The sequence below is a fragment of the Podarcis erhardii genome (assembly GCF_964252035.2).
Source record: "Podarcis erhardii genome assembly, chromosome: 6".
Classification (NCBI taxonomy): Eukaryota; Metazoa; Chordata; class Lepidosauria; order Squamata; family Lacertidae; genus Podarcis; species Podarcis erhardii.
In genome coordinates this window covers 6,450,211-6,477,111 of record NC_138510.1, presented here as the reverse complement: position 1 = coordinate 6,477,111, position 26,901 = coordinate 6,450,211, and the positions used below count along the sequence as shown (strand labels likewise).

Here is a 26,901-nt window from a genome sequence, read left to right as displayed (position 1 = left end):
TAAAGGGACCCCTGACCATTAGGTCCAGTCGTGGCCGACTCTGGGGTTGCGGTGCTCATCTCGCTTTACTGGCCGAGGGAGCTGGCATACAGCTTCCGGGTCATGTGGCCAGCATGACTAAGCCGCTTCTGGCGAACCAGAGCAGCGCACGGAAACGCCGTTTACCTTCCCGCCGGAGTGGTACCTATTTATCTACTTGCACTTTGACGTGCTTTCAAACTGCTAGGTTGGCAGGAGCAGGGACCGAGCAATGGCAGCTCACTCCGTCCTGGGGATTCAAACCGCCGACCTTCTGATCAGCAAGCCCTAGGCTCTGTAGTTCATTAGCTTTTCTTATTAGCTTTTCTTTCTGCCTCTCCCCCAACCCCACCCCCCATTCAATTCACCCTCTGTTTAAAACCATTTCTTATGAGGCAATAATCAACACTTATATTTATGGACATATTTTTAGCCCATTTTGCGCCCCCCAATCACCTGTGCCCCTGGCAGGGGCCCACCTCACCACCTCCTAGCTACGGGCCTGCTTCACACCGAAAAGCTCACTTGGAGCCTTCTGGCGGTTCCCTCGCTACGAGAAGCCAAGTTATAGGGAACCAAGCAGAGGGCCTTCTCGGCGGTGGCGCCCGCCCTGTGGAACACCCTCCCACCAGATGTCAAAGAGAAAAATAACTACCAAACTTTTAGAAGACATCTGAAGGCAGCCCTCTTTAGGGAAGCTTTTAATGTTTAATAGGTTATTGTATTTTAGTGTTTTGTTGGAAGCTGCCCACAGTGGCTGGGGAAACCCAGCCAGATGGGCGGGGTATAAATAATAAATTATTATTATTATTATTATTATTATTATTATTATTATTATTATCTGCTGAGGTCACCAGTCCCTTCCCAAGCTGCAAAGAGTAATTCCAAATGGCTATGGGTGTTGTTCGTTTGGAGGAAGCTCTAGCGAATGCAGTGCTCAACTAGCAGTGTTAGAAATTCGCCAGGCTCATTTTGCGACTGGCACAGGTCAAATTGCAACCACGTGGAGATCTCTGGGTCCCAGGCTCGCGACGGACATCTGCATCTGGCTGGTCCCTCCAGCTTTCTTAAGCAGGTCAGCAGAAGAGCTTATTTGTTGCATTCATATCTCAATGGAAAACATGGTTCACCTCCCATCTTCAGTTAATCCGCACAACGACCCTGTGAGGTAGGTTAAGAGGTTACGACCGACTCCAAGGTCACCCAGTGAAACTTCATGACTGAGTGGGGATTTGAACCCTGATCTCCCAGGTCCTAGTCTGACACTCTAACCTCTACACCACTCTGCCTTCCTAGAGTTATTCTGCTGTGGGCCAGCTCTGTAAATCAAGCAAGTGAATCAATATGGGGGGAAATCCAAATGTCACTTAGGGAAGGATCTGAAATGCCGTATGTTTCGGTCTATAAGACGCCCCCATGTATAAGACGCCCCCTAATTTTTGACATGATTTTTTAGGGGAAAAACCTAGTCTTATATACAGAAAAATAGAGTATTTTCCTTGAAGCTTGAATTTGTTTTCTTCTGGATCGTTTCACTTGATGTTTTCATGCGTTGTAAACCGCTTTGAGATTTTTCCCCCTTTAAAATATAAAGTGGTATAAAAATGAAATTATTAATAATAAAAAATAATAATGGTAAATTTCACCACGAAAAGCTGCCCAGACATTCCTTTTTGGTGTCTGTAACCTAGGTTTAAGGTGCCTTTGGCGATTAGCTTATATATCTGAATTCCTAACACTGTCAGCTAGGCTGGGCTTTCGCTTTGTTTTGCCGCTGTAGGTCTGGAATTTAATCCACTGTGGGGATTAGCCTTCTGAGAAGCATGGGCAGTTTTAACCTGTTGCTGACTTGCACGCCTGCCTGTTTCTGAAAACACCTGTGATGTTGTCCTGAATCAAAACAAAAAATTCCTTCCAGTAGCACCTTGAAGACCAACTAAGTTAGTTCTAGGTATGAGCTTTCGTGTGCATGCACACTTCTTCAGATACACAGAGTGTGCATGCACACGAAAGCTCATACCTAGAACTAACTTAGTTGGTCTTTAAGGTGCTACTGGAAGGAATTTTTTGTTTTGACTATGGCAGACCAACACGGCTACCTATCTGTAACGTTGTCCTGAATATGACACACAGGGCTCTGGAGTTGCACATTTTGGCCAACAAGCCAAAGGCGAGTGTGTGTCCTGCCCCCACCATACCCAAAGTTTAAACAGAGGAAGCTTCCAGCACTATGTCAGTGCTCTGGGAGTTTGTCCGTCTCTGTATACATACATACAAAGAATATATCTGAATGACAAAAAACAGACAGCACACACAAAGAGAAAGGCAAAACAACTAAGTTCAACGAGAGGCGCTTTAGATAATGAAATCAAAAGAAAAAGTAATATCAAGAGTGAATGAAAATGATGCAATTATGAATCTACAAATGGGGAATGAAATACAACTTGCATGGTGCAATGAAAGAGATAGGCAATCCCCCCCTTTTTTTGTACAGTCATACCTCGGGATAAATACGCTTCAGGTTGAGCACTTTTGGTTTGCGCTCCGCGGCGACCCGGAAGTAACGGAGCGTGTTACTTCTGGGTTTTGCCCTCTTGCATGCGCAAACACTCAAAATGACGTCACGCGCATGCGCGGAAGCGGTGAAACACGATCCGTGCACGCACACATGCGCTGTCACATCTTACGTTATGTTCAGGATGCGAACGGGGCTCCGGAACGGATCCCGTTCGCATCCCGAGGTACCACTGTATTTACAGATGCCACCAAGTAAAATCATATTTCTGAGGGATTTGCCACGCATGTGACAGTGCTGTGCTATATTTAATAAATAACCCCACAAACAGAAGTGAAATAAGAAGGCTCAACATCTCCCCTAGCCTCCATATCTGGGTTCGTGCAAGATTTTGAACAGCTGCACAGGTGTGTGGAGGGCAGGGGAAGACCAGCAACTGGCTAAAACGTCAATGCTTTCAAGAAGCTAATGCTAAACCATTGACTAACTTCCTGCCAAGTTACAGTACGGACCTATTATTCCTTCAGCTCTTCTTCTCCAGAGCTTGGAGCCCTGTCTTAGCCTGACAACAAGTCTGCGAGGTAGGCAAGGTATATGCTGCACCACTGCAGAAGAAGAGAAGGATGTGTTGTACGGGAAAGGAATCCAATTTCTCGAGAACGTTTGGCTTTTAAAAGGAAAAAGAACCCAAAGCTTATCTCCGATGGTTTTCGTGTAAATACATTTTCTTTTTTTCTTTTTTTTATATAATTTTTATTAAAGTTTCAACAAATTTTATGATAACACAAAAAACAAAACAACACAACAACAAACAATAAACAATAGAAAACAAAGATCAAACAAAATTAAAAAGTTCAATTCTTAATTTCATACAGCTTTCTTTCTGGACTTCCTCACATCTCCCTTTTCTGTATTCAAATTTTCAATTTAGTTTCAGCAGATTTTTCCTCGTGTAAATACATTTTCAAGGCGTCGCTCCAAATCCTGGCTGGTCTGCTATCTGGGGAGATAAAACACATTTTTCTAAGCAACAATAGTCTGCAATTTGAATGCTGGGGGGGGCGGGAGCAACATCCTTGAAAACAGAAGCATTTCCTTGAGGGATAATTTCTGAATTCCATGCAGTTCAGTTAAAAATAGCCCGTTGATAGATTGGGTGGAGCTCCACTTAGCCTCCAAGTTCCCAGTCCATATGGAACATCTCTCTGAAGCAAGCCATGCTGGAACAAACAGGGGGTCTGCTGGAGCCCAGCCGCCCATGAATCCCCCTGGTTTAGCAGGCGTTGTGCAGGAGATCTTCCTCCCGGCAGATCTCCCTGGAAAGTTCCTTTAAGATGTTTCAGTTCTTGCAGTTCTGCTCTCCCATTCACTGTTGAAATTCAGATTGTCGGCACTTGAGACTAGGAGGGCTGCATTTTGGTCTTATTGACTGGAGTGTGACATATTTACTGATGGTTCTATGCACTGAATTGCCATGCTGCCTACTCTAAAGGCAGTGAAAGACTGTGTCCAATGCTTGCCCTACTCAAGGTAGGCCCATTGTAGGTAATGACTGGGAGCAGCCGCCGAGACCACATAACACCGGTCTTGAAAGACCTACATTGGCTCCCAGTACGTTTTCGAGCACAATTCAAAGTGTTAGTGCTGACCTTTAAAGCCCTAAATGGCCTTGGTCCAGTATACCTGAAGGAGAATCTCCACCTCCATCGTTCTGCCTGGATGCTGAGGTCCAGCGCTGAGGGCCTTCTGGCAGTTGCCTCACTGCGAGAAGCCAAGTTACAGGGAACCAGGCAGAGGGCCTTCTCGGTAGTGGCACCCGCCCTGTGGAACGCCCTCCCACCAGGTGTCAAAGAGAAAAATAACTACCAAACTTTTAGAAGACACCTAAAGGCAGCCCTGTTTAGGAAAGCTTTTAATGTTTAATAGGTTATTGTATTTTAGTGTTTTGTTGGAAGCCACCCAGAGTGGCTGGGGAGACCCAGACAGATGGGTGGGGTAAAAATAAATAAATATTATTATTATTATTATTATTATTATTATTATTATTATTATTATTATTGGCATGGTTACCTTATTGCAATCTTAGGCTTGGATTCAGCCATGTACCCTGCCCTGGAAGTAAGACCCACTGCATGCTATGGGCCTTCTGAGAAAGCATGCCGAGTCTCTGTGATTGCAAGAACGACTTTGGAAACAAGTGTTCCTGGATATTGTTTCTCTTACCAAAGCATGCAATCGCATTTCCCTGCTGCTGGCTTATTTTTAATATTTGCTTTTTGGCAACGAGAGCAGAGACGCTGGCAGGCCTCTGGACAGATCCTGTAAACAGATCAGTTTTGTTTGGCCCTTCGCAATTTTTCAACTGTGTTTGCTCGGAAAGGGGGAGGGATATTTCCAAGTCGTCAACGAGAGGCAGACGCCCTGCATTATTGTTCTCTCGGTGTTTGAATGTGATGGCCCATCTATAGCTACATGCATGGAGATCTTGCATGTAAAGCTACCACTGGATGGCACCAGCTTCATATGGATTGCAGAACCTGTGAAGTGGTCAGTTTGTGGGGTGAAACGGCTTTCTCCCTGCCTCTAGAGCACTGTCTGGAGAAGGCAGCGATGCCCAAGAAAATATAAGTTGATCCCTGAAACAGAGACCTAGTTCTCATTGAAATAGTAAAACCAGTGTCCTGACAGTACCACTTCATATTGCCGGTAGGGTTTGCATTACTGGCCATACACCATCTCCCCACCTCATAGAAAGCTAGCATCTCAGCCCTTCTCCTGGACATGCTAAGTTTCTTTTTGCAGGGAATTGTATTTTATTTTTTTATTTTTTTCTAGCAAGGAGAATTTAATCATGCGAGCCTCTATGTGCATTCTGAGGCGGGATGCAGCCCAGATAGCTCAGTCTAAAAGCACGAGATTCTCTTAATCTCAGGGGCACGGGTTCAAGAAGGGTGAAAGATTCCTGCATTGCCTGGGCCAGAGGGTTGGGCTAGATGACTCTCACGGACCCTTTGTGACTCAAGCTTCAAGCCACAGCTTGACTCCCTCCATGAGGACCAGAGCCTTCGCTGAGATTAATGTGCTGTTCAACAAGACAGTGTCCTTTCCACCCACTCTTATTTGGACGGCGCTGCTTTCAATACAAACCATTAGCCTAGGCAAACACTCCTTGCTTATCTTTTGCGGTTGGTGCCAAGCTGCCGTGAGTCTGCATTTTTGCGTGTGGCAAGTGAGGATCCCAGTTGCTTGAGCATGTGTTTACTGGAGACAGGGCGGCTGGCGTCCCTTGTTTTGTTTCTTTGAAGAAGGTGCCCGGTTGCTCTTGCGCCACTAGGGGGAGATGTAAACCCTGCAGCTCGACTGGAGAGAGGGCCACGATTCACCAACTCTCACTGGGGGAAATGTACAGTGGTACCAGGGCCGTCTTAAGCATATGTGGTGCCGGGGTGCAAAGATCTGCCCGGCGCCGTCCGCCCAGGTCCCCCAGAGTTATCAACCTTTTTTTAGGGGACTAACACCACGCTTATCTCTGCTCAGGAAAAGAAAACAGGAAACAGGTGCCTGGGGCTGCAAAGATGAAGGAAACGAACTATGTGGGGAGCAGGATTTAAATCCACACTCACACGCTTTAAAAAAAAGAAACCCCCCATAAACGCTGCTAATAGAATCCAGCCAGATGGGCAGGGTATTATTATTATTATTATTATTATTATTATTATTATTATTATTATTATTATTATTAATATACCACCTTTTCCTCCAAGGTGCTCAAGGTGGGGTTATGTGGTTCTCCCTCCCATTTTATCCTCAAAACAACAACCCTGTCAGGTAGGCCAGGCTGAGAGATGGTGACTGCCCCAAGGTCATAGAATCCTAGAATCATAGAGTTGGAAGAGACCACAAGAGCCATCGAGTCCAACCCCCTGCCAAGCAGGAAACACCATCAGAGCACTCCTGACATATGGTTGTCAAGCCTCTGCTTAAAGACCTCCAAAGAAGGAGACTCCACCACACTCCTTGGCAGCAAATTCCACTGTTGAACAGCTCTTACTGTCAGGAAGTTCTTCCTAATGGTCACCCAGTGTGCTTCATGGTGGAGGGGGGATTCGAACCCTGGTCCCAGTCTGACACTAACCATTACACCACAGAGGCTCCCTGTTCCGGCGTCACACAGTCTTGCTCAGTTCCGATCCTGATGTGGGGAAAACCTCTGTGCAACAAAGTAGAACCCCGTGAGTAGACACTATGCTGATTTTTTTTTAATCTTACGGTGAACATCATAATTATTTTTTAAAATCATTTTTATTGGTTTTTCCAACAGAAAGTTGTAAACAAAGAATAAAAAAGTATATTCATATAAAGAGATTCCTCCAAATCTCCGGACTCTTCCCCGCCCCATCCACCCCGTGGTGGTCCCATTTTGAACACTTATTACTGCATATTCTTTCATACTCCAATTTTTATATCAAACCACATTGTCCGTGGTAATTGCTAAACTACAAGTGAGATCAAAACCCTGCTAATGTTTCCATCTGCTTACAGTGGTCTCCTAAGTAACTTATAAATTTTCCCCATTCTTTTATAAAGTTTTCATCGTCTTGGTTCCCAAGTTTTCCAGTCAGTTTTGCCATCTCGGCATAGTCTATCAGCTTGGTTTGCCTCTCCTCTCTGGTAGGGACTTTGTCTTCTTTCCATCTCTGGGCTAGTAATGTCCGGACAGCTGTTGTTCCATACATAAAAAGTCTCCTCTGTTCCTTTAAGATATCAGTACAGTCATTACTCGGGATACAGTCACTTCAGGTTGTGTTTTTTTGGGTTGCGGACCACCAAAACCCGGAAGTACCAGAATGGGTTACTTCTGGGTTTCGGCGGTTGCGCATGCGCAGAAGCACTGAATCGCGCTTTGCGCATGCGCAGAAGCACTGAATCGCAACCCGCGCAGGTGCAGACATGCCGCTGCGGGTTGTGGACACTGTGGGTTGTGAATGGGCATCCCACACGGATCACGTTCGCAACCCGAGCGTCCACTGTACCTGTAATTCCTAATAGAAAAGAAATTAACAAAAGTTATTTTTTGTTGATTTGGTTTCTTAACAAAGAATTTTGGTTTCTTAACAAAAGTTATTTTAAACATTTTCTTCCTTTCATTATATATCATCTCCCAGAAAGCTTTTCTTACCTTACAAGTCCACCACGTATGATAAAAATTGCCTTCTTTTTCTTTACATTTCGAACAAGTATTTGTAGTTGTCCTATACATTATGGTGAATGTCATTTGATCCACATATCAAGCTGCCCCACGCAGTTACTTCCCACATGCTTTGTGCGATTTGGAATCGGTGTTCCCATTTTTTAGATATGGAAAAGTGAGGCCAAGATGTTACACTCATTCGTTGCATCTGTAGGTCACACCCAAGCATACCTCTGTTCTCCTGCATAAACTAGAACGCGTTGTGCCTCTTGGATAAAGGACAGGTCAGCCAACATAAGCTTTGTGGAAACATCTGAACAAAATGGGGCAAGCTCAGAGTTAGGCATATTTGGGACAGTAGCATTGCCACCCACAGATTTTTTACTGGGGAGGGGGAAAAGGGGGAGAGTGGGCTAGTTTTCCTACCCGACCCCAATGAAAGGAGAATTTGCTCTCGTATCTCAGGTTCTACAAATGCTAAAAAATTTGGCAAAGTCTCTTGTTCAATGAAATCCTGCCCCGCGCCGCGTCCCCAATCAGCTCTGGGGATGCCCACTAATACTCAAGCAGATTTGAGGAAGGAGGAAGGAGGGTAGTTCTGTGGGGCAAGTGTAAATGTTCTAACGCTTCAAAGATGCTCTCAAGGCAGAACTAAAAAAAAAAAAAAGCAGTACAGTGGTACCTCGGGTTACATACGCTTCAGGTTACATATGCTTCAGGTTACAGACTCCGCTAACCCAGAAATAGTACCTCGGGTTAAGAACTTTGCTTCAGGATGAGAACAGAAATCGTGCAGCGGCGGCGCAGCGGCAGCAGGAGGCCCCATTCGCTAAAGTGGTGCTTCAGGTTAAGAACAGTTTCAGGTTAAGAACGGACCTCCGGAACGAATTAAGTACTGAACCCGAGGCACAAATAACTGGGAAACACTGGCCTGCGAGCGCTCCATTTGGAGAACAGAGCTATTGCACAACCAACCTTACTGTATGCTTGTGAAACATGGACCACTTATAAACACCATCTCCAACTCCTCGAAAGATTGCATCCATGGTGTCTCCAAAAAATTTTACATATCACTTGGGAAGGCAGGTGAACTAATATCAGTGTACTGGAAGAAGCAAAGATCACCAGTGTCGAAGCAATGATTCTTCAACATCAACTTCGTTGGACTGGTCATGTTGTGCGGGTGCCTGATGATCGTCTTCCAAAGCAACTGCTCTATTCCGAACTTAAAAATGGAAAGTGTAATGCTGGTGGTCAGCAAAAGAGGTTTAAAGACTCTCGAGGCAAATCTATAAAAAAAACCAAAAGGCAGTATAAACACCGACAATTGGGAAACACTGACCTGCGAGCGCTCCAATTGGAGAACAGCCTCTACCAAAGGTGCCATGGGTTTTGAAGATGCTTGAACTCAGGACGAAAGGGAGAAACGTGCTAAGAGGAAGGCACGCTTGGCAAATTCACACCATGATCAACTCCTGCCTGGGAACCAATGTCCCCACCGTGGAAAGACGTGTGGCTCCAGAATTGGCCTCCACAGTCTCTTGCGGACTGAAGGTTAAAACCGTGTTTATGGAAGACTATCTTACTCGCCAAAGAAGAAGATATGTTTTAACAGAAGAAGAGCACTAGACGCTACCATTAAGGGGGTGGGCGTTCAAATGAAAGTTGGGATTTTCCCCCTTTTCTCTCTTCCCACCATGGGCACCCATTGAGGGCAAGCAAATTTCTGCCCTTCATAGGCAAGGGTTTCACAAGGCAGAGAGGCCTTCTCTGATTTTGGCGATATGGTGGAATCTTCCAACTCATCCTTTGGTTTTGTTAACTGGGAAAGAAGGAACTGAGTGATTAGTCTTGGTATCTATTTGATTTTTATTTAGCAAGATTTATATATCACTTTGTCAAAATAATATCATTCCCTCAACGGTTCACTTAAAAGATGTAAGATAGTCACAAGCAAATACTGCTGAGATCAAAACACGTTTTGAAAACACCTGGCCGTAATAAAATGTATCACAGTATAGGGAAAAATCCTATATTTTTAAAGACAAATGTGCACCATAAAAAATGCACAAGTCTCAGTAGGCTCAAAAAGCACTTTTTAGCTGGCCCTGAAAACAGTACAAAGGAGGTTAATATTAATAGGCTGGGAGTTCCAGAAAACAGGGGATGCCAATATTGATTTCTCGCAAGTGCGTTACAAACAAAGTGGTTGAGTATTGAGTGCTTTTGAAATGGATCTGGAGGCAGAGGAATTGAGTGTGGGTTTGTTGTTGTTGTTGTTTTGTATCTTGTTGTTTGGCAAAAACTTTCAAGGCCGCTAAAAGTCACAGTCCAAGGTCGTGAACGTTAAACTCTCAACTCACAAAACGGCAGCAGTGAAAGCAGACATGCATGAATCCATAATAAAACCAAATGCCCTTGATTTCATGGAATGCTCTTTGTGATATCGCTTTGTTTCCTGGCTGAAAACATACCCTCTCTGCGCAGGCTTTGGGGGGAGTTAATAATAATAATAATAATAATAATAATAATAATAATAATAATAATAATAAATTTGTACCCTGCCCATCTGGCTGGGCTTCCCCAGCCACTCTGGCCAGCTTCCAACAAAGGTTAAAAAGACATTAAAATGTCACACAATAAAAACTTCCCTGAACAGGGCTGCCTTCAAGTGTCTTCTAAATGTCAGGTAGTTGTTTATCTCTTTGACATCTGGTGGGAGGGCGTTCCACAGGGAGGGTGCCACTACTGAGAAGGCCCTCTGCCTGGCTCCCTGTAACCTCGCTTCTTGCAGTGAGGGAACTGCCAGAAGGCCCTCGGAGCTGGACTTCAGTGTCCGGGCAGAACGATGGAGGTGGAGACGCTCCTTCAGGTGTACTGGGCCGAGGCCGTTTAGGACTTTAAAGGTCAACACCTATATTATTAGAAAGGCACTTCTGAATATCAGAAGAGCCATCCTGCTAGATCCAGCCAGTGGTCCATATTGTCCACTGTTCTTATAGTGACCAACCAGCTGCCTCTAAAAAGCCTGCAAGAAGGACCTGAGAAAAACAAGAGCATTCTCTTCTCTTGCAATCCCCATCAGCTTGAATTCAGAGTGGCATCTTTGGCTCGGCGTTTCATCTGCTCCTCTTGTTTCATTAATTGGATGGCAGTCACCTTTTATGTTTTGAGGATTTGGCATGCAATCTCTCCCTGCAAAATACTGATGCAATCAACAGCACTTCTTGGCTTAGGAAACCTCACCTGGGAATTTTGACTGTGCTGTTTCAGGTAAATGTCTCGTGGTGAGGAGGAGCGATTGCCTCTGGCTTTAAAGGAGGCTGTTGCGTGACCGCTCCTAAAGAACACAACTTTGGATGAAACTGGGGCGACTGTTGATTGCCCAGTTGCCAACATTCCTTTTGAGTACAAGGCGATCAAGAAAGTAGTCGCAGCACAATGATAGAGACACGCTTGGAAGATACAGGTTATCTTGACCCATTTCGGTCTGGTTTCAGGATAGAACTGGTCTTGCCGTCCCCGACAGAGAACCTTTATCAGCAAAGGGACATCGAGAGTGTGACCTTGCATTTAGCACAGCCGCACCAGAAATTTGCAACACTGCTCCTAAGGAAGTCTGCCAGACACCCACAGCCCTGATATTTCATTTTCAGCTGAAAATGTGTTTCTTTTGCCAAGTGTTATTGAAGAATTGATACGATTCAGCTCAGTTGGCAGAGCACGAGGCTCTTCATCTCAGGGCTGTGAGTCCGAGCCCCGTGTTGGAGTCTATGACACTATGTAGTGTTAGTTGCTTGTTCTGTGTTTTAATAGTTTTATGATGTTTGAGCGATTTCATTGTACATAGACTTAATATTTTTATGAGCTACCTGTTTATAAGTATTAATAATGGTAGCAATCAAAATTAACAGCATTAGGAGAATAACATTGTCTTCACCAGGCAGAGCACGAGGCTCTTCATCTCAGGGCTGTGAGTCCGAGCCCCGTGTTGGAGTCTATGACTCTATGTAGTGTTAGTTGCTTGTTCTGTGTTTTAATAGTTTTATGATGTTTGAGCGATTTCATTGTACATAGACTTAATATTTTTATGAGCTACCTGTTTATAAGTATTAATAATGGTAGCAATCAAAATTAGCAGCATTAGGAGAATAACATTGTCTTCACCAGGCAGAGGGCCTTCTCGGTAGTGGCACCCACCATGTGGGATGCCCTCCCATCAGATGTCAAGGAAATAAACAACTATCTGACTTTTAGAAGAAATTTGAAGGCAGCCCTGTTTAGGGAAGTTTTTAATGTTTGATGTTTAGTCGTGTTTTTAATATTCTGTTGGGAGCCACCCAGAGTGGCTGGGAGTCTTGTCGTCTGGACAGACCAGGACCTCTGGACACACTGCCCAGGATTGCGCCCTAGGGGAGTCACTTCAGTGCTACAAAGACAGCAGGGAAAAAAATCTGAATTACATTAAATAACGTAGTCACCTTATAGCCACAGACGCGGGTGGCACTGTGGGTTAAACTACAGAGCCTAGGACTTGCCGATCAGAAGGTCGGCGGTTCGAATCCCCGCGACGGGGTGAGCTCCTGTTGCTTGATCCCTGCTCCTGCCAACCTAGCAGTTCGAAAGCATGTCAAAGTGCAAGTAGATAAATAGGTACCGCTCCGGCGGGAAGGTAAATGGCGTTTCCGTGTGCTGCTCTGGTTCGCCAGAAGCGGCTTAGTCATGCTGGCCACATGACCCGGAAGCTGTACGCTGGCTCCCTCGGCCAGTAAAGCGAGATGAGTTCCGCAACCCCAGAGTCGGTCACGACTGGACCTAATGGTCAGGGGTCCCTTTACCTTTACTTTACAGCTCTTCCCTAGAGTTCTGGGTTGATTTAGCAAAAGATGTGTTAATATGTGTTAATATCCCTCCCCCCATAGATTGTGTTTCTTGCATAGCTCATCATCTTTGTAGCTCATCACGGGTGTGAATTGCACAATTGTGTACTTCTCCACATTAGTTGGCCTAGTCATGTGAGGTTGGTCAATCAGTAGACAGACCAGACGACATCAAGTATTTGAGCAATTGAATTTCCAAACTTTTTTAGGTACTGCTGCCTTGGTTCCATAAACTCACCCAAGGGCCCCCTGCCCTGCCCTGCCAATCAAAGGCGTTATTCAGAATAGCAGTTTGCATGAGCCACCAGGGAACATGACGCAGTAAAGTTCAAAACAGTTGCACATTTGTTCAAAAATCCAAAAACTGGGTTTCAAAGTAGGCTGTCTCCAGTTCCAGGCCATGGATGGACGAAACGAGGAAAGGAGATTGACAGCTGTCCCAAAAGGGAACGCTGCTTCAGCACTGGTAATTACAGGCCGCTTAGTTCAGGTCTCGCCAACCAGATGTTTGGACTACAACTCCCATCATCCCCAGCCAGCACAGCTGATGGGAGTTGTCCTCCAAAATGTCTGGAGGTCATCAGGTTGGCAAAGTCTGATGTCGTTGATGTATTGCTTAGGAAGAGGAAGAGTACAGGAAAGGATGAGACAATAGTGTGAGACATCACTGCTAGCACACTTGCTGCTGCTTCCTGGCATTGAACTTGGGGGACACCCCAAGGGCCCCCAAAATATGTTTTGTATGAGAAACCTATAAAAAGCCCCAACTGAATGAGATATTAGCATTCTGTTAAAATCATTGGTTCATAATAGTTTCCATTTGTTCATAAAAGACGCATAGCCTAGTTGCTGCTTGGTTGCTGGAAATACCAAAGATAAGGCATTTGGGGAGGGAACTTCTGAAGAGTAAAATTATGGGAGTTTGGCTGTGCCAGCTTACCAAGTACGACTCCCCTTATGTAGGCTTGTTATCTAGGTGAACATAAATCTCAGACTACAATTCTCCCTTCTTTAGTATGTAGGCTTGTATCTATGTAGGCTTCAAAAGTTTAGAAGTGATGGGCCCTAGAAGAGCTGGACACACTTCAGGTGCAGGCTGGACACCCAGAAAGTTGTATCCAATGAGTTTTTGCCAACTATCCTCTGCTAATGTTTGCAGCGTTTTGATTGGATTTTATATGAATTCTTTGTCTGCAAACCCATCACTTGGGAAGACAGGCAAAATAATGTTAGTGTACTGGAAGAAGCAAAGATCACTGGTGTTGAAGCAATGATTGGACTGGTCATGTTGTGCGGATGCCTGATAATCGCCTTCCAAAGCAGCTACTCTATTCCAAACTTAAAAATGGAAAGTGTAATGCTGGTGGTCCACAAAAGAGGTTTAAAGACTCTCTCAAGGCACATCTAAAAAAATGTAGTATAAACACTGACAATTGGGAAACACTGGCCTGCGAGTGCTCCAATTGGAGAACAGCCTTTACCAAAGGTGTCATAGGCTTTGAAGACACTCGAACTCAGGACACATGAGAGAAACGTGCTAAGAGGAAGGCACGCTTGGCAAACCCTCACCGTGATCAACTCCCACCCAGAAACCAATGTCCCCACTGTGGAAGGACGTGTGGATCCAGAATTGGCCTCCACAGTCACTTACGGACTCGTTGTTAAAACCGTGTTTATGGAAGACAATCTTACTCGGCTACGAGGGATTGCCAAAGAAGAAACCCTATAAAAGGTCTGGTGTGTGTGTGTGTGTGTGTGTGTGTGTGTAACACACGCCCGTTCAGCCTTTGTGGAAGTGACTGCGCTGAACCTATTTACTGCAGTAAATAAATTTTGAACTCTTTCTTCAACCCAACTCATAAGTAGTTAATGGTACTAGTGAGACAAGCAGATTTGCCATGCAACAACCTGGTCAGCTTTTCCTTAGTCCCCGTTTTCGGCAGCTCGGTTTGCTTGGACAGCCAGGGCTCTGACAGGCATCCTCAAAGGGGCCTGCTCCTTCTCAGCACCCAATTGGCACCAGGGAGAAGTCTACTGATATAATAGGTGAAGCATGGCTTCAGTTTTCCAAACAACTAGCTTTTTAAGCTGCACAACAGGCTATCAACAATATCAGACCATGACTCCATGGTGGAGATAGTTACAACTTTCTTTTTATTTTGTAGATGGCAGGAAAAATTTATTAACTTCTGAGGGATGAAAATAAGCCAACATTAAAAATGCAGCATTTTTTTGTTAAAAATGGAACAGGATCACCACTTTGCTGCTTGTTGTTGTTGTCTAGTCGTTTAGTCGTGTCCGCCTCTTCGTGACCCCCTGGACCAGAGCACGCCAGGCACTCCTGTCTTCCACTGCCTCCCGCAGTTTGGTCAAACTCGTGCTGGTAGCTTCGAGAACACTATCCAACCATCTTGTCCTCTGTCGTCCCCTTCTCCTTGTGCCCTCCATCTTTCCCAACATCAGGGTCTTTTCCAGGGAGTCTTCTCTTCTCATGAGGTGGCCAAAGTCTTGGAGCCTCAGCTTCAGGATCTGTCCTTCCAGTGAGCACTCAGGGCTGATTTCCTTAAGAATGGATCGGTTTGATCTTCTTGCAGTCCATGGGACTCTCAAGAGTCTCCTCCAGCACCAGAATTCAAAAGCATCCATTCTTTGGCGATCAGTCTTCTTTATGGTCCAGCTCTCGCTTCCATACATCACTGCTGGGAAAACCATAGCTTTAGCTATACGGACCTTTGTTGGCTAGGTGATGTCTCTGCTTTTTAAGATGCTGTCTAGGTTTGTTGCTAATCTGCATTTATTTATTTGGAACAGAATCTGTGGGCATATCTACTCTGTGTGCAAAAGACTTTCTGTAGAACTGGAACCCCGATTTGTCAGGGCTCTCAAAATGTATCTCCAGTTGAATGTGCCAATGGTGGGATGGTACCAACAGTTAGGGGAAAGCTTGCGGGAATCCCCTTTTGCCGTTCTGTCTCTTTACCGCAATGCATTCCCATCCTCTCAGGCAGATCCACCCTTTGTATCTGATGGGTTTCGTTTCCCACAACAGACCCCGGGGCATGTGATGGCTGTAACTTATCCGAGAGGGCAAGCAGCCAGTCAATTTGCTGAGAGTGCAGAGTGAGGAACCTGCACCGGGTGGCGATGAGGGGAGTTTATTCTTAGACGTCTTGCTGGCCCAGATGGACAGCCTACGTTGGGGCTTATGCAACCACCCCAAGGGGGAACATCCAAGGCTGGGGTAGCTTAACCTGAGGCTAAGCATGGAGGAGAAATTCGACTCAAGGCACATTTGAAGGTGGACTTATCAGCTTTGCACTCTCCAAAACAGTTATCCTTCCAGCTTTGAAATTACCCGAATTTTGCAATGCAAAATTCCAACCAAGCAATGTTTGCAAAAGCACATCCGTTAGGAGGAAGTGTGTGTGAGAGAGAGAGAATATCAGGGAAAATAACATATTGCAATATGTTGTAGAAGGAAAAATTGCTTCTGGAAATGTGCATGATAAACTGCATTTACAGTCGTACCTTGGATCTCGAACAACTTGCAAGATGAACGTTTTGCATCCCGAACGCCGCAAACACGAAAGTGATTGTTCCGGTTTGTGAACATTCTTTGGAACCTGAACGTCCGACGGGGCTTCTGCAGCTTCTGATTGGCTGCAGGAGCTTCCTGCAGCCAATCGGAAGCCACACCTTGGTTTCCTAATGTTTTGGAAGTCGAACAAACTTCCATTTGACTTCCGTTCCATTCGACTTCCGTTCGACTTCCAAGGTACCACTGTAAAAGCATGCTTGTTAGGAGAAATTCACACTAAAATGCAGACTAATTTTCATGGTTTTTTTTAAATTATTGCATGGAGAGCTTTGAGAAACAGAGAGAACCAAAACTCACATCTCCGCCAGCCAGCCAATGTTCATGGATGATGGGAGTTCTAGTCCCGCAAAATCTGGAGGAGGGCAGATTAGCTGCTCCTGCACTAATTATTTGCTTTGCATCAAGATAATTACAAGCTGAGATTAGCACCTGGGATCTGGGAGTGTAGGACTACGGTGGCTTCCCCCACCCTGGCGCCTTCCAGGTGCCTTGGACTACAACTCCCATCAGCCCCAGCCAGCTTGGCCCATCTAGTCCAGCATCATGTTCTCACGGTGACCCAACCAGATGCCTGTGGGAAACCCACAAGCAGGATTCGAACCCAAGAGCGTTCCCCCCTCCTGTGGCTTCCAGCAGCTGGTACTCATAAGCATTGCTGCCTCCGACTCATAAGCATTGCTGTCTCATCCTATTTTAAAGCGATCTGATTTGTTGACCACCCCTGTGTCCTGTGGCAGTGAGTTCCACAGTTCATGCTCTTTCTTTTATATGTCCCGGATCTTCCGGCATTCAGCTCCACCGGCGTTCTCATGCCAAGGAGGGAAGAAAAGCCTTCCTCTGCCCCCTCTTCCCATGCCCACCTCTCTTGTGCATTGCCCTTCTCCGCCAGGCCCCGGACACGCTCCAAATGTCAGGAGCGGCTGCCTGTGGCCTTACGCCAGCCATGTTTTGGTGCCTCTGGAGCAGAGGGGCTGCTTCGGAGGCTGTGCCGTGCGACTCCTCCTCTCTTTACAAAGTCAGTGCTATTAATATCAGGTAATGAACATAATCTCTAGGTTAAGCTATCCTCTTATGCGTGTTGGCTACTCTCTCGTTCCCCGGGCAGGGCTCTCTTTTCCCTCCTTCTCTCGCTGTTGACACCACACCAGACTTTTTCGGGTCTCCTTGAACACTACCAGTTTGTAGGTTCTCCCAAGCCACCGCGTGGTATTTTACCCCCTTTCCTCCTCTTGTGATCAGAGTGGCGAGACCCACGTTTCGTTTCACTGTAAAGGCCAGAATGCATGTAGTCAACTTCCTAGGGACTCTGAAGTCTTTGAGGCTGCGATGAGACTCACACACACACACACACACACACACACTCCACAAGCCAGCTCTCCCAGAGTCAAAAACACCTGAAGCCTTTCTGCCACTTCCACAGTCACCCCAGACCCTTCTCTGGCTAGGGGGAGATGAACAGATCCCCTGTATATTCGGGGGTCAGGATCTCTGGCTGCTGGGCCCTCGGACCTGAAGGCAGGTGAGTGCTTTTGTCCTGTCCCCCCCCCCTTCCGGATGTAAATTAACTCTCGGATGCAGGATGGACGAGTTTTTAGAAGGCTTAGGAAACAGAGGAGGGGGTGGCGAAGAGAGGAGAGGGGAGATCCGCTTTCTGGATTGCAAAACAAAACACTTGTTTTTGGAGATTTCAGGAGCAGGGCATTAGAGAACTGGCTGTTTCGCAGATATTGGGAGGGTGCAATGTGGGGGTGTGCGTACAACTGGGATTTTTTTTTGGGGGGTGCCTTTCATTCACTTGGGCTGGTTCTTTCCTTTGTGAACTGATTCACTGCCCCACCCCCTTAATGGTAACTAGGGAGCAAAACGTGTTTCCGCGGGAGAACGTGCTCTTAATAAAACATGCATCCTTTGGTCAATCGGAAGCAGGTGGGAAGGTTCTTAACTTGCCCCTTACTGGACCTATGAGCTATCTGGGGAGATGAAAGGTGGGTTTTGATGCATCATTTGAGCCGAAAGACTATTCTGCGCTGTAGTGATGATAACAGGTGCATGGTAAAGGGGTTTGGATGTTATTCCGGATTAAATCTCAGAGGGTGGGGAGAATGATTGTTCCCTCTAATTCTGATGTTCAAGCTGTGAGTGCCATTGCTTGTGTAGTCAGAATAGCCCCACACACACGTAAGAGAGAGGTATCTGCAAACTTGGGGGATCCCAAAGTTTGCAATAGAAAAAAAAGTCAGGAGTTGGTGGGGGAAGGGCAATACAACCAAATGAGGAACTGGGCATGCTTACTTATTGCAGAATGCTGACAGATTGTGGTTGAGACGGAACGGAAAACTGAGGAGGAGGGGGAATGGAATGGAGTATCCTGGAGGAACAGAAACACTCCATACTGCAACATTTTGTTGCAGATCCTGCTTGTCTATGGATTTGTGTGTGTGTTTGCTTGTGTTTCTGTTGTTTCTTCCCATCCCTGTTTTCAAGATGGAAAAATAACAGTATTTTTAAAGATATCACTTTACTTCGCCCTAGTGAACGCCATACCTTCCAACTCTCTGATGAATAGCTATTTTTTTCACTGTGTATTTGGCTTATGGGTTTCCACTGAGCTTGCATCTGATACCAGAGTTCATCCCCTTGCTTTCTCCTTTGGCAGTGGAGACAACAATTTTCGGCAACCTTGCTGGTGTCTCCTGAATCTTGACCAAATTTCCCTGTTAATTTGGAGAACAGGTCGTTCAGCATATTCTCGGTTCTGATGTATATTTTGCTGTAGGAGGCTTAGTTTGGACAGAATCGAATATACCCTTTCAGAGTTAATGCCAAATATATTACTTATGAGAAATGAGCCACCATGGTTGCCAGAGGGCATGAAAATTTGTGTCCTGGGCTTTTTGGACTCGTCTGCCCGTGTACTATCTGAAACCAAGGGGGTGTATTGCTTGTCAGGTGTGAATTCCCCGCCCCTCAGCTCTCCCACCCGGCTACCAGAGGGAAGTAGGGGCAGCAACAGGGACAAAGGCACCTCACACAAATTACCTGTAAATATTGGTGCAGCCGAGGTGCCCAAAGTCCCCTCTGTGTCCCTCTAGAGATTCCGATGTTCAAATGCAGCAGAAGCAAACTCCTTGCGCATGAATAACAGCTACCACCGAGCGTCATGGATTCCTGCCTTATTCCTCCCTCCCTCCTGTTGTTGTCGTCGCTTGCTCATGTCAGCGTCACTCTGGGAACAAAGCACACTTGTTAATTGCCGCCGCAGCATTATTCTGCCTCTCTGAGGGAGCCGGTTGGTGGTTATTTTGCAGGTGAAATGCGCGTGTGCTTCCCCGCCCCCCAGTGCCTGGTTCCATATTCCAGCGGATCGATGTTGCTAGGAGCAAAGTGCGAGCTGCAAGGCGCCTCTGCGGTGCGCTCACATTGATGCCCTGCAGCTGCCCTGGCAAATTGTGAGGGGTCCCCAGCATTGTGCTTAAAAACCACCTGTCAGATGATGTACAGGTGGTACATGACCCCAGTCAAGCTTGCAAAAATATATCACTTGCCCGATAATAAATGTTGGAAATGTAAAGAAACAGAAGGTACATTCTTTCACCTTTGGTGGACGTGCCCAAGGATTAAGGCTTTCTGGGAGATGATATATAATGAACTAAAAAAGGTACTTAAGTACACTTTCCCCAAGAAACCAGAGGCCTTTCTCCTGGGCTTAGTCGGCCAATTGGTGTTAAAGAAGGACAGGAATTTTTTTATGTATGCAACAGCAGCAGCAAGAATACTCATCGCAAAGCATTGGAAGACACAAGACCTACCCACTCTGGAAGAATGGCAGATGCAAGTAATAGAATATATGGAGATGGCGGAAATGACTGGCAGAATCCGAGACCAGGGAGAAGAGTTGGTGGAAGAAGATGGGAAGAAATTTAAAATTTACTTACAGAAATATTGTAAAATTTTTGAAAGTTAATGGCATTGAAAGGAACTGAAGGGGTTCTAGCAACGAGGTTAAAAATAAGATTGGTCGGATAATTAGACAAATAAATTGGATATGAATTTGCTGAATTAATTAGCAACAGGGATACAAAAGAGGGGGATGTGAGGAAGTCAAGAAAGTAAGTGAATTAAAGATGAGAAGCAAAAAGAGGGATTTATGTGTTTTTCTTTTTCTTTGAAATGTGTTTTTTTCTTTTTTGAGACTAATTTTTCTTTATTTTTTATGTATTTTACAACTTTGTATTTTTGTGTATTTGTATTTGTTTTTTCTTATGTTTGTTGTTCTTCTAAAACTTAATAAAATATTTATTTTAAAAAAAACCAAAACACCACCTGTCAGATGGCAGTGGTGGTTGCTCGTGAGTAACCAGTCAGGGCTCCGACCTGTCTTTTACAGGTTTTTATTTTGGTACAAACTATTTACAGTGCAGAACCCCAAAGTTCATGTCTGCCTCAATCGCTAGCAGAATCCGGGATTGATCGTTTCTGGGTCCTCCCACAACATAATACCTTAGTCACCCCCAGCCTTTTCCTTCCTTCTTTGCATTTTACACTTCTGCGCAGGGTGGGTGACCAGGAGCGGTGCTGAGGCTCCCAGCAGCATCCTCTGGTCCCTTCCCCTCTCCCCCACTGGAGCTGGGGCTTTCTCCACCACAGGAAGAGGAACTACTTCTCAAGATTTTTGGAGGTTCCCTGTAACCCAACTGCCCCTCAGCTTCCCTTCCCTGTTCCGATGGCAGTCCCCTGACACCACCCTTTAAAAACAGGGGTGCCAGGAGTGGGGGACCATTAGGCAGAGTGAGGCGGCCAGCTTAGGCTGCTGTTGATGGAGGACACCAGACGGTAGCAAACTGTGGGCTATTTATTATGATAAGTGTCTGCTGGATCAGGCCAATGGCCCGCCTAGCGCAGCATCCTGTTCCCACAGTGGCCAACCAGAAGCAGGATTTGAACACAAAACCACTTTCCCCTCCTGTGATTCCCATCAACTAGTATTCAGAACTGTAGCGCTCAGCTTCAGATTTAGGGTGGTGCAGTCTGAAGGCAGCCCTGTATAGGGAAGTTTTTGACATTTGACCTTTTGTTATGTTTTTATATGTGTTGGAAGCCGCTTACGGTGGCTGGGGCCACCCAGCCAGATTGGCAGGGTATGAACGCATTATTATTATTATTATTATTATTAGGCAAAATTGAGAATACAGTCATACCTCAATTTCATAGAATCATAGAATCATAGAGTTGGAAGAGACCACAAGGGCCATCGAGTCCAACCCCCTGCCAAGCAGGAAACACCATCAGAGCACTCCTGACATATGGTTGTCAAGCCTCTGCTTAAAGACCTCCAAAGAAGGAGACTCCACGACACTCCTTGGCAGCAAATTCCACTGTCGAACAGCTCTTACTGCCAGGAAGTTCTTCCTAATGTTTAGGTGGAATCTTCTTTCTTGTAGTTTGGAGCCATTGCTCCGTGTCCGCTTCTCTGGAGCAGCAGAAAAGAACCTTTCTCCCTCCTCTATGTGACATCCTTTTATATATTTGAACATGGCTATCATCTCACCCCTTAACCTCCTCTTCTCCAGGCTAAACATGCCCAGCTCCCTTAGCCGTTCCTCATAAGGCATCGTTTCCAGGCCTTTGACCATTTTGGTTGCCCTCCTCTGGACACGTTCCAGTTTGTCAGTGTCCTTCTTGAACTGTGGTGCCCAGGACTGGACACAGTACTCCAGGTGAGGTCTGACCAGAGCAGAATACAGTGGCACTATTACTTCCCTTGATCTAGATGCTATACTCCTATTGAAGCAGCCCAGAATTGCATTGGCTTTTTTAGCTGCCGCGTCACACTGTTGGCTCATGTCAAGTTTGTGGTCAACCAAAACTCCTAGATCCTTTTCACATGTACTGCTCTCAAGCCAGGTGTCAACCCAAGTTACGTTTGCTTCAGGTTGCGCGTTTTCAGGTTGCTTCCCGCGGCGACCCAGATGTACCGAAAAGGGTTACTTCCAGGTTTCACTGCTTGCGCTTGCAAAATGACATCGCATGCATGCGCAGACACAGCGAATTGCGACCCGCGCACGTGCAGATGCGCAGACATGGGTTGCGTTCTTCTCAGGTTGTGAGCAGGCCTCCAGAATGGATCCCATTTGCAACCAGAGGCACCACTGCACCCATAATTGAGAAGATTCATTTGGGGGCACCAAATTTTGGCCTCGCTCTGGGCACCGTATTACTAAAGATGATCAAAGTCTGTTTGTGGCAGCAGAGCATATCCCTCATGGCTAGTAGCCACCCGTAGCTGTTATGGGTACAATAATTTATTATTACTGCTCCATAGTATACACAAACCAAGGGACCATAGCGACAACTCTGCTTTCTGGCTCTTGGGCCCTAGTCACTTCCCAGTCCTCTCCAGTGGTTACGAGAAGACAAAGCTGGAAGGTCCCTCGGGTAGCTCTCAGTGGAGGCCAGGCTACTGATTCGATGTCTGGGTAGACGCTCCGAAAAGGAGGCTTGTGTGAAAATCTGGATCGAAGGAGGAGAAAGTGTGGGAAGGCAGTGATCTGGAGAAGAACATCATACGGACACTGGAGAATTAATGGAGGAGGTGCAGGAAGAGGACTATTCTCATGAAACAACAGAGTGGAGGAGCTCTTTGTCTGTGGCCATGGGCAGTATCAACACACTGTGAACAAGGGATGGCTAGCCTTTGGATTCCAACCCCCTCTTACCCCCCTGCCTTATTTATCCTGCTGGTTGGGGCTGATGGAAGTTGGGAGTCCTGCAATTTCTGACGGACAGCCAACTCCCCTTCTCCTGCAGCTGCTGGAGCAGACCCTGAAGTGAAATGCGGCTGCGAAGAGTGTTTGCATGTTGCAGCAAATGAGTGCGCACTCGAAAAGGGATGCTCGCGTGTTAATGTTCAGAAGGTGTACAATCTTTGTCCTTGGTCTGGGAATACCACCGTCATAATCTCACCCTTCTGCTCATCAGAGAAGCAGGACAATTTGTTTAGAAAGCACTCTCCAACTGCAGAGCCACTTCCTTCGGCATCCAGCCAGAAGTTTGGGTTTTCAAGCCGGCACCAAGACCACAAGCAGAGTGGGGAGGGGCTCCCTCTTTCTTTTCCCTAATTGCCCTCCACGTCTGAGTGCTGGGGTGGGCAAGGTGGCTGTCCGATGCCAGCCTGGTGAGGTGATCCCTTTTAATCTCTCCTGTCAGGGTGCCACGTGTTGCTCTCGTTGCTCCCCTCTGGCAGGTTTGGAAAGGTTGCTGGCGCTGAGCTCCCCTTCTGTATTCTGTGTAATACCCCTGGCTCTCAAGCTGTCTCTATAAGTGGGTTGGTTGGCCCTGTGTGTTTTGCATGTATCCATCTTCAAATATCTCAAGAGCTTTCACATGGAAGGCCGGAGGCAGCTTGTTTTCTCCTGCTCCAGAGGCTAGGACTCAAACCAATGGCTTCAAGTCACAAGAAAGGAGATTCCAACTATTATTATTATTATTATTATTATTATTATTATTATTATTATTATGTACAGTGGTGCCTTGGGTTAAGAACTTAATTTGTTCTGGAGGTCCGTACTTAACCTAAAACTGTTCTTAACCTGAAGCACCACTTTAGCTAATGGGCCTCCTGCTGCTGCCGCACGATTTCTGTTCTCATCCTGAAGCAAAGTTCTTAACCCGAGGTAATATTTCTGGGTTAGTGGAGTCTGTAACCTGAAGCGTATACACAGAGGCACAAAATGATGTCATGCACAGAAGCGGCGAATCGCGACCCACGCACGCGCAGACGCGGGTTGCGTTCTGCTCATGTTGTGAGTGGGGCTCTGGAATGGATCCCGTTTGCAACCAGAGGTACCACTGTAGTAACTCGTTATGGAGCCCAGGGAACTCCTACCAGGAGCTTTCCAGGTGTAGAGTTTCCTAGATCAAAGGCAAGGGGGAGCACTTTGCAAGACGGTTGGCCAGCTTTGCAAAACCTGAGCAACCAGATAAGAAGTGGGGAGGGAAGTTCGTGACTGCTTTTGTTTCCCTTGGTACTCCCTGTGCAACTTTGAAACCCAAACACATGACCTGTCCTTAATGTAATAGGCAGAGCTGTCCTATACACCGATTATGTCTGAGGAGGAGACAGACGCTGCTTCCATGCCCATGTGGTGGGACTGCAAATTCATGGAGAAGAGAGCCAGCAATGGCTGCTTGACAGGTTGACCCTGGAAACCCACAACCAGAAAATGGCAGCAAAAGTGGCCGGCACGCCCCCTGTCATCGCTGGAAACCATGGGTGATTTTCTTGTACCAGTGTAGTGAAAGCTCCACTCACTCTATGTGGGGCTGCCCTTGAGACTGATCCAGAAACTCCAGCAGGTGCAGAATGCCGCGGTGAGACTCCTTACGGGGTCCTCATTGTGGGATCACATTCACCTGGTGCTATACCAGCTGCACTGGCTCCCAGCAGAGTACAGGATCAGGTTTAAGGTGCTGGTTTTAACCTTTAAAGCCCTATGCGGCCTAGGACCCTTGTACCTACAGGACCGCCTCTCCTGGTATGTCCCATGGAGGACCTTACGGTCTGCAAATAAAAACATCTTGGAGGTCCCAGGCCACAGGGAGGTTAGGCTGGCCTCAACCAGAGCCAGGGCCTTTTCGGCTGTGGCCCCGATCTGGTGGAAGGCTCTGTCACAAGAGACTAGGGCCCTGCGGGAGTTGACATCTTTCTGCAGGGCCTGCAAGACAGAGCTGTTCCACCAGGCCTTTGGCCAGGGCACAGTCTGACTCCCTCCTTTGGTAATCCTCACAGAAGTCTAGCCCAATGGTTGCCATTAATTTGATTTTGAATTGATTTTAGAATGAATTGGTTTTAGAATGCTGTGTTACTTTTATTGTTGTTAGCCGCTCTGAGCCTGGCTTTGGCTGGAGAGGGTGGGATATAAATAAAATTATTATTATTATTATTATTATTATTATTATTATTATTATTATTATTATTTCAAATCCTACAGTCCCATGACCGGGATAGGATCGTGCCCCACAGCTGGGAGAACTTCCATTCTAGAGAGAAGACTTCCCCTCTCTATCTTTTCTCCTACTGCTCCTCTGCCTTTTCACAGCAGCCTGGCATGTGGAAACCAAACAGGTGAAGCTTCTCTTGTCCAGAAGACAAAAGCTTCACCGGTCCAATTTCCACCCGGTAGGCTGCTGTTAAATGCACAGGTGCCAGTTCAAGTTTCGAAAAGGATGTCACCCTAAAACAACCCCAGGTTTAGGAACACAATCCCAACCACCTCTTCTCTTCAATATTTCAGCCTGACCTTGGGCTTGGAGACCACATTTTTGACTTCCAGATAATCCTGGAAAGGGGAGAAACTTTCCCCGCAGTTACTGGGTAGGGGGAGGGTTTGGATCGCCTTACCTGTATGCAAAGGGGAGGGGTCCCCCCCTCTGCTTTCATTTGCAGGGAACTCTTATCAAGTCCCGCTTTTGCAGTGCTGCTGTCGCCATCAGTGCATTGGCAAGAGGATGTGAGCCCAGGGTGGAAAATGGGAGGCGGAGCAGAGAGAGGCCGGCTGAGGGGAAAAGATCAACTATAAATAACCTGTCCTGTCCTGTCCCCGGCTCAATGAGCTGCTGTTTTGCTCCAAGCGGCTTATCCCGCTGGCCTGGGTCCATTGGGGGTGGAGAGGGGTGGCTGCGTGCCTGCCCTGTGTTTGCCAACCGCGAAAGAGCTCTTTGAGGAAGTTTATCTGCCCTGCTCCCAAAACCGCACAGGGATTGATGGCTGAGAGAGAGAGAGCCTGCTTCGCTGACCTTTGCCAAGTGCTTCGTATCGTATAAATATCAGAGAGACGGTAGCCTGCAGAGCTTCATCGCAGCGCCGCGGTCCGGCTGCTATGGCCACGTCGGTGCCAAACACGCCGTTTGTGTCCCTCTCTGCCCCCTCAGCTGCCGGCCAGAGGGCAGGGTTCGAAATACAAGCTGCAAGAGCCTCTGTGGCAGAAGAACGGGGGCTTTTTCTGGCCCCCAAGATAGCATCCGCACCGTATTTTATTTTTAAATTATTACCAGTTTTCACATAACAAACTATTCAAACAAATCATCATTATTTCCCCCCCCCCATTTTTCCCTACCACCTCCCCAACAAATGCCTACGACTTCCCTCACCTCCTCTCTCTGATTTCTCAACCAGTTTTAACTTCTGCCTATTATAAAATTTTATACATCCTGATATTATCTATCTACTATGTTGACCCTCCATAAATTTGTGTATGTTTATTCACAACCTGCCAAGGAGTCCAGTTCATTTTGTTGTCTTTTTAAATAGTTTCTGAAAGGTTCCCATTCTTCTTTAAAGTCGCAGTTGTCCTTGTCTTGTAGTTTGCATGTCAATTTCGCCAGTTCTGCATAGTTCATTTGAAATATACTCGGAGTCGAGAGTGGATTTCATGCTCTTTATTCAGCTCATAGTGGTGAGGAGGAATGGAAGTTCCCCCACAATATCTGCTTTATATACATTATTTACACAATGGGCTGCATGTGATTGGCTAATTCCGGGATTCTCCTGTAGGCCAATCAGGTTGTGGATTCACTTCCAGCTGGAGCTGGATTGGGTGGCTCCTGTGGCCCAATCAGACTGCTGTATTCTGAATCCTACTGTTCCAGGACCAATCAGACTGCTGCATTCTGAATCCTATTGTTCTAGGGCCAATCAGAC

General features: G+C 46.3%; 1 protein-coding gene and 1 long non-coding RNA gene across 7 annotated transcripts in view; one reads left to right on the top strand and one right to left on the bottom strand.

The window, feature by feature from the left end:
- Nucleotides 1–3,494: 3,494 nt before the first annotated feature.
- Nucleotides 3,495–25,779, bottom strand: LOC309345159. Of its 6 annotated transcripts, none has more exons than XR_014158026.1 (3): nt 25,603–25,779; nt 19,242–19,428; nt 3,495–3,533 (listed from the first exon to the last, which is right to left on the bottom strand). It is a non-coding gene; the product is annotated as an uncharacterized lncRNA (long non-coding RNA). The 6 variants fall into 6 exon arrangements; XR_014158031.1 differs by lacking the exon at nt 3,495–3,533 and adding an exon at nt 7,563–7,575 and having other exon boundaries at nt 25,603–25,778; XR_014158027.1 differs by lacking the exon at nt 3,495–3,533 and adding an exon at nt 10,516–11,064.
- UCKL1 (uridine-cytidine kinase 1 like 1) overlaps nt 17,095–26,901 on the top strand; it is a 53,778-nt gene continuing 43,971 nt past the window's right edge. The window contains 3 exon segments of the mRNA XM_081867769.1: nt 17,095–17,134; nt 17,137–17,194; nt 17,196–17,237. Of these exon segments, the coding sequence (XP_081723895.1) occupies nt 17,110–17,134; nt 17,137–17,194; nt 17,196–17,237 (125 nt within the window). The 5' untranslated portion in view covers nt 17,095–17,109.